We start from the raw sequence: 12,162 nt of genomic DNA, 5'->3' as shown, positions 1-12,162 counted from the left end.
TTCCACTTCCGTAATGTTCAAGGTCTTACAGGCTTCCCCCACCCCCCTATCCTACCTAACACAGGGGCACACTGCTGCTCCAGTAAGACAGGACAGGCCAGCCAAGCATTCGAAGTATGGTGTCTGAGTTCCCTGGAGCAGGGCAGAGTGTCCAGAGAGTCTCCGGAACACAGGTCAGGGTACCAGTTACCCCAAGGAAGAACAACCACAGTTTCCTGTATCATTCATGGGCCATGGTGCTCATGCCAGGGGCAAGGAATAGGTCAGCCAGGCAAGCACGGTACACCCACAAGGCACGGAGCCCTGGACTTGGATGTGGGAGGTCATTCCCTGTGTGGGCCCCTGTGTGGGCCCCTGCGGGGGATCTTGCCCCAGGACCGCTTCAGAGGCGCTGTGGTCACACAGATAGGGAGCCCGAACCCCAGGGATTAATCCTCACGGACGCACCTTGAGACTGCGGACAAGACTCACAGCTACCCTGTGCCAGCTAATCCTTCCCAGGCTCACAACGGAGCCCCCTGCCCCCGCTCCCCGTGGCTCTCCTCCGGATTCAAGAAAGGGAGAGGGAGTGAGGCCATGAGGAGGAGGACTTGGGAGGGGTAGGGAGCACTCTGTCACTGGAAGGAACTGGAGTCTGAGGTCCTGGCGCCGCGCCCCAGGCCGCGTGGGGAGAGTGGCCACCCTGGTGGAGGCTGCAGTGGGGAGCTGGGTGGGCACCGACACTCACTGCCGTGCCCGTGGCCCCCCCGCAGCGGCGAAGCAGCGAGCACGGGGCAGGGGGTGGGCGGCCAGAGGAGGCGCCCTCCGCCAGCCAGGGCCTGTGTGGGCCCTACTCTCCCTGGCCTTGGGCAAGTCACTTAAGTCTCTGGATTCATTCTCTTCCCTCTAAAGAGACAGTTATGTGGACTTTACAAGGGCAACGGGGAGAAAGGGACAGGCGTGGGTCGCGCACCAAAATGTTGCAGGTTTAACTCCCAGTCGTGGCCTGCGCCCAGGTTGTGGCCTAGATCCCCGGTCAGGGTGCATACGAGGGGCAAGCGATTGATGTTTCTCACCTCGATGTTTCTCTCTCTCCTCGCCCTTCCCATTTCTCTGAAATCAGTAGAAACATGTCCTCAGGTGAGGACGAAGGAAAAAGAAAGAAAGAGGAGGCCTCCTTGGGGCCTCCTGCTCTGCGGCCGGGGGCTTAGCCCCCACCTGCCTCACGGGTCACCTGGCCCTTCCAGCCCAGGGTGAGGAGTCCTCCTGGGCGCTGGGGTGTGGCACACACGACAGTCCTTCCCCAGGGGGTACGGGTTCAGTGAGCAGAGCAAGAAGGGGGCTGAGCCTGGAGGGGCCGGGCTGGGGTGCGTGGGCCCAAAGGAGAGAGAGCAGAGAAGCGTGATGAGGGCCCCGGGATCCGGGCCCTGGCCCCAGGGAGGCGGGGTCACGCAGGGCTCCTCACTGGTTTCGCAATGACCGCAAGCCCTGGAGGGAAAACAGGCAGGTCCCTGGGCATTCGTTCTGGTTTATTTGACAGGAACAAGCCGTCCAGACAGACTGTGCGGAGGCTGACAACCCTGTGCCCTGGATTTCAGGTCCTTGGGTCTTGGCCACAGGCACAGTCTTACATAGAGAGTCAGGGGAGCAGGTGACACCGCGGAGCCCTCTTCCACTCACAGGAGCCTCATGCAAACGTTCCCGCAGAAGGTTGAGCAGCATATGGTGTCTGATTTTGGACACTTTAGGAAATATGAACAGTGGTTGTGGCAAAGGTCTATGCTGGGCCGCTTCTCACAGGACTTGACACCTAAAAGGAGCAGAAGGGTCGATGTAGCCAGACCGCACAGAGCGCTGCTCTCAAGCTTCGGGTCCCCTCATGACCCCAGAACCCAGGTCCCACTGCCAACGCTCTGGGACTCTTCAGGGACCTCACTTTCGACCCCTCACCAGTCCTGCTGACTGGTTGTGTCTTCAACCCATGACCCCCACTCTCCACCAGCAGAGCTCAGTGCCTGGGCTTCCTGGACCCTCTTCTTTACTGCCGCAGCCAAGACCCTGTCCCTCATCTTAGTCATGGCCTTGGCGAAGTCCCCCCATACAACCTACACTCAGAGAACTCAGTGAAGTCTGAGACATGCTAAAATAAAATTGCCTTCCCATAAGCATCTCGGGATGTTGACCTGTCACAGATGTCTATACAAAAGAATCGTTGCTTTGCTTTCCTATCTGATTCCAGCTCTGCGCACCTGTCACTAGTGTGCACGTCATATGTCCCTGGACTTGGGCGCTGGAGAATAGAAAAATGGAGGCTGCCCTCGATCCTGTCACTGGTCACAGGGCAGGCTGAAGGGGCTGGAGGGCCCCGCTTCGGGAGGACCCGGAGCCTTCACAGCGCTGTGGTCGTAGCAGGAGGCGCCAAAAGCTTCCAGCTCCCAGATCCTCCTTGGCTGGACACGGCCCGCGTCCCCCTGCCCCTACCTGCCCCTCAGCCCGTCACCTACTCTGTATCCTGTTCCACTTACGGGGCCCTCCCTGGGCCTGCAGCAGCAGCACACAGAGAAGCAGGGTGGGCAGCAGAGGCCGGGAAGCCATGGCTCAGCCTGCGCAGTGAGCTCCGAGCCTGGCACAGACCTTCCTGGAGAGCGGCGCGGGGAGGGAAGGAAGGGTGTCCTGGGCTCCTCCCTGCCCCCAGTGGCCAGGTAGGGGCAGGGCACGGAGTCCTGGTCTCCTCCCCTGTGCCTGCCCCTCCCATGGCCTGTCCTGTGCGGGAAGGGGCTGGTGGGGTGGGGGGTGTCCTGGGCTTCTGCAGAGCCGATCCTTCCTGTCACATAACTAACCCTCTCCTTTTGCAAACAGAAATTTTTTCCTGAAAGATATAATATTTTGTATAGTCTAACTACAAAATAAATTACAGAAAAAAAAGTAAAAATTAAATGTGTAACAATTTGTGGAAACAAATTAGGTTCATCATCGGAGGAATGGATAAAGTGTGATATAGTGGAAAACAGACCAGAAAGTGGTGGTTACCAGGGTGGGGGGCAGGGAGGTTGCTAAGAGTGTAGATCTCAAATGTCCTCACCACACACAAAAAATGATTATGATTTGATGTGATGGAGGTGTTAGATAACACTATGTTGATAGTCATTTTGCAATATATATGGTTTTCAAATTAACATGTAGTATACCTCAAACTTATATAATAAAGATAATATATAAACTTAATATATAAGGAAAAGTTAATATATATCATATATACTACATATTATAAATAACACATATGTAGTTTTCCAGCTTTATTAAGGTATAATTGAAGTGTATAAATATATTTTAATGAAGCTAAAAATATACATTATATATTTTCCAGATTTATTTATATATTCATAATATAAAAATATATTATGTATTATGTAATTAATAACAAATATATCGGAGAGAGAGAGACAGACAGACAGACTACAAGAGGACATGGCAAGCTTGGGGGCACACAGTAAGCACCTTAGAGAGTAGATACACCTGTGTATACCAGCTGTCTTAGCCCATTAATATAGGCCAGACTCTGTGTTTAGCCACATCAATGCTTTTACAATGGACCCGTGCATCAAGTGGCCACGATGACAAAGATGTAGGCTATGCATCAGCATGAGCTCACAGGCACGAAAACAAGCAAAACCTAGCAGCAGCAGGGACCAAGGCTGAGCCCTTGGTATAGCGCCAGTTCTCGGGAAGTGAATTAGCCGCTTGGTGCGAGTTTACTACATCTGATCCATTCCTCCCTGGAAAGGGAGTGACTTGCCTTGAGTGAGAAATGATGCACACTATGGAAGCATGATTGGACGTTTCTGTCTGCAATGCCTCTCCCAAGACTGCTATGTGATGGCTGATAGAGCACCGGCTGCGATGGCATAGGATTCCGTGAACTACCGCTTCACACCAATTGACAAATTTTACATCAGAAGAGGTGCTAAAGCAGGCCCAAAATTACAAGATTCCATGGTAGTATCCTATAGTATATTATCCAGAATCTGTCGACCTGACACAGTTGTGAATTGGCCAACTGAAAAAGCATAAAAATGGCCAGTTTGAAGATGACCCCTGCAAAGATGGAGCACTTACCTTCTGGTTGGGAAATACAATACTTTGAACCAAAGGACATTCATTGTATGTTGCAATGTCTCCAGCAGACAGAATACATGAGTCCACAACCAAGGAATTCTAAGTAGCCACACTCAGCATCACGCCCAGAAATTTATGCATCCTATCCCTGCAATATTAGCTTCTGTGCATTAAGAAAAACACAAACAACCTAGTTACAAAATTGCAAAGGACTTGAATAGACATTTCTGCAAAGAAGATACAGAAATAAATGGTCAGAGAGTACAGGAAAACATTCTCAACATTATTAGTTATTACAGAAATGAAAATCAAAACCACAGTTAGATACCAGCCACTCCGTACCCACATGGATGGCTATCTTCCAATAAAAGGAAAATTGGAAGTGTTGGCAAAGATGTAGAGAAATTGGAAACCTCATGCCTCAGTGATTAAAATGTTAAATGTTTCAACCACTGTGAAAACAGTTTGCAGTTTCCTCCTAAAGTTAAACATGTAAAGTTAAATATCAGTTTAACTCATAGGTATATACTCAAAAATATGAAAATAACTGCTAAGAAAAATACTTGCACAGGAATGTTCACAATACACTATTCATAAGCACCAAAGGGTGGAAACAACCCAAATGTCCATCAACAGATGAGTGGATAATCAAATTGTAGTATATGCATACAATGGATATTATGAATATTATTCAGATATAAACATGAATGAAGTACTGATACTACAACATGAATGAACCACAGCTATGAAGATAACATTTTCACATCATTTTGGCAAAAGTTCAAAAGCATGAGAACACATTTTGTTATGGGAAACACATGCTCACAAGGTTGGTAGCAGTACAACCTCTATGGAATAGAATTTGGAAATACCTAACAAAATCACATATGAGTTTACCCTTTTAACCAACAATTACACTTTTAGAAATTAACCCTGATGTTACACCTCCAACAATGCAGAAAATGTGCACATGACTGCTCATTGCAGCAAATTTGTAATAGAAAAATCTTGGAAAATACATGAATGCCCATATATGGCGGATTGGTTGTATGACTAAGGTGCATACATATGGAGGTGCAGAATGCAGCCATAGGAAAGGGAAAGTCAGGATATATTGTTAAATGAAAACAAAGTGCAAATGAACATATTTGTGCAAGAAAAAAGAGGAATTCAAGGATTCAGGTGGCTAATTATTTTTATCTTACACAAAAATTTCCAAAGAAATGGGGCTGCTATTCAGCACATTCTATGAGGTCATTGCACACTTGCTACAAAACCGAGCAAGGATGGTATGAGGAAAGTTACAAGCCCGGTTCTCTTGTGAACATGGATGTAAAATCCCTCAAAAAATAGAAAACTGAATCAAACAACATAAAAACTTCAATACACAATGATCACATTAGATTACTACACAAATGCAAGAATGGTTTAATGTTAGAAAACCTGAAATGTAATTCAATATATTAACAGACTAACGGAGAAGAATAATGCTGTCTCAGCATATGTAGAAAAAGCTATAGGAATAATTTCACATAAATCAGTGAAAGTTTTCTTGTCATGTCAGGAATGAAAAAGAACTTTTTGTACCTGATAAAAGATGTTTATGAGAAATCTAAAGGAGAAACTATTCTAAGAGGAAATTTAAGAAGTTTTCATTTTAAATCTAGTATCAGACAAGAATATACGCTATTATCATGACTATACAATAATGTTTGGGGGTGTCGGCCTGCACAATGAGAAATTAAAATGGCATAAAGTTTGAAGAGGAAAAATACATGTTATTATCAGCTGATGCTGATTGACTACACAGAACACTGAAAAGCACGCACCAAGAAATTATGATACACAATGGCAGAATTTAGCAAGAGAACTAGTTATAGATACAAAAGTCCTTTCTCTAAATGCCCAGCAATAGATGAATGGATAAAGAAGTAGTACATATATACAATGGAATATTACTCAGCAAAAAAAAAAAAAATTAAGTCTCGCCATCTGCGGCAACATGGATAGACCTAGAGAGTATTGTGCTGAAAAATAAGTCACACAGAGAAAAACAAATGCCATTTGATTTCACTTACATGTGGAATCTAAGAAACAAAATAATCAAACGAAGAGAACAAAAACAGCCTCATAGATGCAGAGAACATTTTGACAGTTGCCAGATGGAAGGGGGTAGGGGTAAAAAAGATGAAGGGAAGGGATTAAAGAGTACAAATTGGTAGTTACAGAATAGTCCTGGGGATATAAAGTACAGCATAGGAAATATAGACAATAATATTTCAATAACTATGTATGGTTTCTGGTGGGGGCTAGATTTATCAGGGTGATCACTTGGTAAGTTATATAAATGTCCGATCACTGGTTGTACACCTGAAACTAATATAATATTACATTATCGAAAATGATTGAAAATTATCAAGTCATTTCTCCACACTAGCAACAAACGAAAAGAAATAACTGAAGAGTTACAATACTATTTACGATTTCATTTGAAAATTCAAGCCTCTAGGAATAAACAGAACAAAGACAGGGAAAACGTAAAAATTTCGTGAAAGAACATTAACAAGACCTAGACGGATGGGAGACATAACAAGGTCAAACTTAGGGGAGTGAAAATGGCGTAGATTTGAAAAAACGCTCCCCGGCCCTGGAGTGGGCGTGTTTGGGAGGTGCTTGGATTCCCGCCAAGCCCTCCCTGGTTGTAATACGCCAGTCACAGCGCCTTCACTTTTCCCTCCTTCCGTCCTTCCCCCTTACTCTGCCTGCTCCACCGCAGCCGCCCTCAGCCAGGACTTACCACCCATCCCGCCGGCAGCATGAAGCCTGTGCTGCTTCTCCAGCTGCTGCTGTTGATTCCTCTAGCACTACAGCTGGTGCTTGGGAGTTTCAGGCAACATTTTATAAGTAGGTGCTGCGCCGGGGGCCCAAGGGAAGGAAGAAGCATCTGTAGAGACGGGAGGATCCAAGGGCTGATTCATGGGCATGTCTCGTGAAAAAACACAGCATTATGTTCAGGAGTCCAGATTTTATTGTCGGTAAGATCTAGGTTTGCATCCCTGCTCTGTTGCTGACTGAGTGACCTTGGGCAAAGTGTCTCTGGGCCTCAGATTTTATCTTTGTAATGAATATAATGATACTGGGATAGCTGGGAGGAGAAACTGACATAATGCATGCAGCCATAGAGCACTCTTACTGGACCATGGTAAATGCTCGGTAAGTATTAACTACTGTAAATGTTATCAGCTTCGTTACCCAGCTTATTCTTGCTGCCCTGGTTCCTTCATGGATGCTTGGGCCCACTTTTCAAGCATTAGAGCAGAGAGGACAATTAAGTTGGTGGAACTCGAGCTGGAACATACATAATCTTGGGCTTGGCAGATGATATGAAAGAAAGTCTTGCCTTGGATGTCACATTTTAAAAATTCAGAGCTACCTGCACAACGACTAGCGTCATTAGGAAGTTGCACTCCATCTCAGCGGCCACCATTGCCCCGCTCAACCTAACAAGAACGCTGGCCACAGTAACGCTGACCTTGACCAACACCAAAGGGGAAATGAACTAGTATTCATCATGCCTGCACACTTCTGTGGGGAGAACATTTCAGAATATGGGGGTGCTCAGAGCAGGGATATGCGTGTAATCTCATGTGCCAAGATAGGCAAGGTCCTGTTTTAGGGGTCTCAGGGAAGGCGTGCGGGTTTGTAAGAATGAAGGAGGCTAGGCAAGCTGCACGAGAATGGGGTATCTGAGATAGAGTTAATTGGAGAATCAAAGATGAAAATTCGAGTAGAGGCACAAGAAGGCCTTCTGGAAGACTGGGGAGTGCTGTGAGATTGGGACCAGATACCCAGAAGAGGATTCAAAACTTGAAAGGGTCAATCTGTTTGAGATCCTTGGCTCATAGACCCCTTCCCCATGCTGTTCCATTGAATCCCAAACTCTTGAAAGTGGGAACTAGCTCCAGTTTCTTGCACATGTCCGAGTGGGTCACAGGATGACTGGGAAGCCCAGAGTGAGTCTGGGTGCTGGCCTTTGCCAGACTGTCAACAGCTCAGGCCTGGGTTCCATTTACCTCATTTCTGGTGCCATTTGCTGCTATAATCATAGCCCCAACTTTATTCATTTATTCTTTGGTGGTCCACTTTGGTATCCTTCAGACCCCCCTTCTAACTGCAACAGAGGCTTATAGAAGACCCCACCTATGATATTTGCCCCAGGGAAAGGGCAAGTCACAAGATACAAAATTTAAGGCCCGGCTGGACTTGGTAAAGTGATTAATGGGCCCCATCCTTAATGCCTTAGAATTCTGGAACACACAAGTGAGTTGAGGGACTGAGTCAGGGTCTTCTGGAGGGAGTGATCTTGGCTTTGACCTGAGTCCTGGGGGATGGGGACAGTGGGATGTCAGCATGAAAATGAATATTCTTCCCCAACAGTAGAAAGCGGGGCGTCCTGGTGCTCTGGCCTCCTGATCAGTAGAGATCTGGGAAGAAGGAGAAGCTGATCTTTGACCCCAGAAGCTGACCCCACTCTGAAATACCCGCCCTTCTCCTCATGAAAGAAATCGCCCCCGGAGCCCATTTGTGATTTGGGCTCTAGCATCCTAGCATTTAGTGTGCTGCGTGGTCTTCATCCTTTCCCAAATCTTCCCTTCTGATCGTTCTTCCTATGCACAACTAACACATTCGGTTGACCTTAGAATAAACTATATTGTTATGAGATGCATTACAAACTCAGTTGAGTCTATGTAATGAGTCAGTGCCGATGATTTTTTTTCTTTTAAATATTTTATTGTTTATGCTATTACGGTTGTCCCCGTTTTTCCCTCTTTCCCCCTCCACCCAGCCCGCCCCCCTCGTTCTCACATCAGTTTTCCCACCAATGTCCACATTCGTGGTTCACTGTACATCCCTTTCTTGGTCACCATGCACACCGTTCATTCCCTTGAACTGGACCCAGCCAGGTCTACAAGGATTTGGCATCTGAGCTGCCCAGGTGGCGAAAAACCCATAGATGTAGGGCTCTGATGAACTGTGTCATTGATCAAATATTCAAGCTCTGGTTTTCCCTGCTTAGAACCCTGTGAAAGGCAGCAGCTAAGGGCAAAATCGTATTCCACTTCCCTGGGACCACACGAGGGTGATCAGGGTGGCTGATTTCCTGGCAGTTCCCTGGGGTTTTAGAGTTCTGACTGTTACTCCAGGCTGTTGTTTAGGCACTTCCCTTTCCTGTTCTGTGTTCCAGAGTATATTTTGGAACCTCCACCCTGCAGAGTGGCCCCTGAAAACTGTGATAAATTCTGTACCTTTCAGGAAGATTGCCCAAAAGAACTTCAGTGCTGTTCTGCTTTCTGTGGGACGATCTGTACATTAAACAAAAAAAAGGTGAATAAAAGGTAAGGAGCTCCTGATGCACAGTCCCGCCCCTGAAGCTGCTGATGGGAGCTCCATAGGAGAGTCTCTCACCAGCCACTACAGTGGACCTCTTTCTCCTTCTCTTTACCAAGAATAATTTCTATAAATGTCGTGATGAAGAGCCTTCCTCCACTCCTGAACTACAGAGCCCTTCTCTCCTCATCACCACACCTGTAAATCTCTGAGCCTGACTCTCTGGACACCCTCACGAAGCCCTCCATCCACAGTCCCTTCCCTGACCTAGCATCCCCCTTTATCCTGGGGCCTGGGACACTATACTGGGGCTACAAGTGTCACCAAAATCCAAAAGCAAAACTGTTCTGTTTTTGCTTGCCTTCTTTCACCAAGCACCATCCTTTGGCCCCCAGTGTTCCTGGGCTCTGGAGATCCTCCAGACCAAAGGAAGTTTTGGTTAATTGCCAGGGCATTAACCAAAATCTGCTGAATGGAGGGCACTCCCAGAGCCAGAAAGGACATTAGAGTGCTGAGGAGACATCTAGTTTCTAATCCTGTCTTACACCTCTCTTTCTAATCTTGAGCAAGACAATCCCCCATGTTTGCCTTTCTTTTTCTCATGCATAAAATGGGGACTCTTTTTTCCAACTTGCAAGATTGTAAATCCAAAATGACGTCTCATAAAGCCCACAAGGCAGGAAACTCAACCAGTGAGCTTCTAAAATGTCTTGTTCTCTGCTGTGATCCTTGCCCTGAGCACAATACCCGACATGTGAGAAAAGGTACAGAGTGATGAGGTGCGGGCCTAGAGCCAAACACCTGGACTCAAATCCCAGTTCTACCACTTCCTAGCTAAGTGACCTCAGACTAGTTAATTCACTTCTCTTCAGGCATCAACTTCCTCATCTTTAATACCAGAAAAATAATAACAAGATTAAAATAGGTAATCCATGCAAGCGCTACATAATAATTACTCCGTAAATTTTAGCAATTCGGCAACCACTTCTCTCTCAAGAGACTGACCCTTGCAATTAAACCCCATGTCTTTTAAGACTCCACGTTGGAGGCAGGAGCCTAAGCATAACTCTTTGTTGTCACTGGGCTCTTTGAGGCTCTGCTTTCCCCATGGCAGGAGAACTTAGCTTCCTGGTCTAGTTTTAAAGATGGAAGTAATGGAAAATAAAAAATTATATCTCTAAGGATAAAGTTTCACCAGATAATATTTGAAACTATTTGTCTTCTACAGAAACAAACACAAACACCAAAAAAAGACAAGTGTCCATTGAAGCAAGTGTCCAAGAGCATTTTGTAAGTAGTGGGGTTTGGCCTGGAATTCTTGGTGTGTTTTCTCGGTTTTCCTCCTCCAGCCTCTCTAAAGGCTGAACTTATAGTCTGACCTTATAGTCCCAGAAGGTCAGAATAGCCTCTGTCATCCAGATTGTGTCCATCCTCTGTTAGTCTCCTCCTGGGGCTATGTTCTTACTCCCTGAGGCAGCACACGGTCCAGGGTGAGTCACACCACATAGAGCAGGAGAGTCATGGCCCAGGGAGAACCCAAGGCATTCAGGTCTGAGCCTGTGCCAGGGAACAGGCTCTGCCAGCCTCCGGGGTTGACAGTGCCCTGAGCAGGAAGCCACGCTGAGCTCTTTGAACTCTGTGTGGCCTTGGTCACCTCACGCTCCACCTCCAAGACCATCAGCTTCCTCACGTCAATGACCAAGAGAACATCGCGCCTCAGGTTTTGTGAGAACACACGAGGCCATGGGAAATGGAAGAAACTGGTCATTCACTGCAAAGATTCTACAAAGATTAGAAGCTGCCAGCAACTCACTCTTTCTGGGTTCCAGGTTTTTCCTCTAAAAAAAGAGAGGTCATCTTTATTACTTTACCAACGTCCCAAAAACATTGGATTGGAGCCCTCTGTAACTCCACCACCAGAAAAGGCACTATTCATAACTTGATGGATTTTTGTTTCAGAATGTTTAGGGGGAAAATGAAGAGCTTAGGGTCTCCTAATAATCCTTCTGAAGTCACAAGTTTCCAAATTAGAAGAGTGGTATTTTCGCTTAAACTATCCTTCTATTAACACCGTATGAAGGAGCTCGGTAAATGGTAGCAAGTGGAGGCCAATGGAGGAATGTAAGTGCACAAGCACACGTTTACCCTTGCTCGGGCCCTGGTGAGTCAGCCGTGCTCCCTTCCTCTGCGCCTTGGGCATAATTAACTGCTCAGGCCACTCATTGGCCATCAGCATTGTTACGCGATCCAGCATGAAGATGCTGACCCAGCATCATGGTAGACCCAGGTGTTATATCTAGGTGAGAGGTGAACCGGGCTGGTGCTATGATGTAGGGTATTTTTATTTTCTGGGTTACATGGCTGTGGGTCTAGAAGCCTTGGTAAGACTCATCTCAACGCATTGCCCAAGGAGGCAGGGCTTTACCTTGGATACACAGAAAATCGTTGCCATAAACTTGAGTGTGTCTTCTAAGGAACCAGCACCCCCATCCGGTTACCTTCTGGTAGGATCAGCCAAGGCTGTACCCTTCAATGCATCGCATTAACTGCCACATCTGTTAGGTCCATGTGTCAGGTGTTTGCCCTCCCTGACCCTGCAGACTGTCCTCGGCAGAGTGGTTCCCCTCAACTGACCATGACCACTCAGGAGACCTTGGTGTTGCTGGGAAGGTCAGCTGA

The 12,162-nt window shown here is 46.7% G+C and overlaps 2 protein-coding genes across 2 annotated transcripts; one reads left to right on the top strand and one right to left on the bottom strand.

Annotated features, from left to right (window-relative positions):
• Positions 1–1,655: 1,655 nt before the first annotated feature.
• LOC129070664 (protein WFDC10B-like) lies at positions 1,656–2,574 on the bottom strand. Its single transcript, XM_054573690.1, has 2 exons — positions 2,484–2,574; positions 1,656–1,789 (listed from the first exon to the last, which is right to left on the bottom strand). Exons 1-2 carry the CDS (start codon positions 2,572–2,574, stop codon positions 1,656–1,658), a joined length of 225 nt encoding a protein of 74 aa, XP_054429665.1.
• A 4,337-nt stretch (positions 2,575–6,911) lies between these two features.
• WFDC13 (WAP four-disulfide core domain 13) lies at positions 6,912–12,162 on the top strand. The gene is made up of 3 exons (XM_054574030.1): positions 6,912–6,999; positions 9,341–9,491; positions 12,084–12,162. The coding sequence occupies exons 1-3, from the start codon at positions 6,912–6,914 to the stop codon at positions 12,160–12,162; spliced, it is 318 nt and encodes a 105-aa protein (XP_054430005.1).

Source organism: Pteronotus mesoamericanus, unplaced genomic scaffold, assembly GCF_021234165.1.
Source record: "Pteronotus mesoamericanus isolate MK-2021 breed Mesoamerican mustached bat unplaced genomic scaffold, CSHL_Meso_final contig_25, whole genome shotgun sequence".
Lineage (NCBI taxonomy): Eukaryota > Metazoa > Chordata > Mammalia > Chiroptera > Mormoopidae > Pteronotus > Pteronotus mesoamericanus.
Note: the sequence above shows the minus strand (reverse complement) of the source record. Positions and strands in the feature narration are given on the sequence as shown.

Bases quoted from the DNA above. Each gene is read 5' to 3' on its own strand.
- WFDC13 (XM_054574030.1), top strand. From the start codon at position 6,912: ATGAAGCCTGTGCTGCTTCTCCAGCTGCTGCTGTTGATTCCTCTAGCA. The intron at 7,000-9,340 runs GTAGGTGCTGCG...TCTGTGTTCCAG, and splicing joins TTTCAGGCAACATTTTATAA to AGTATATTTTGGAACCTCCA. The intron at 9,492-12,083 runs GTAAGGAGCTCC...CTGACCCTGCAG, and splicing joins AAAAAAAAGGTGAATAAAAG to ACTGTCCTCGGCAGAGTGGT.
- LOC129070664 (XM_054573690.1), bottom strand. From the start codon at position 2,574: ATGGCTTCCCGGCCTCTGCTGCCCACCCTGCTTCTCTGTGTGCTGCTG. The intron at 1,790-2,483 runs GTAGGTGACGGG...TGCTCCTTTTAG, and splicing joins TAAGTGGAACAGGATACAGA to GTGTCAAGTCCTGTGAGAAG.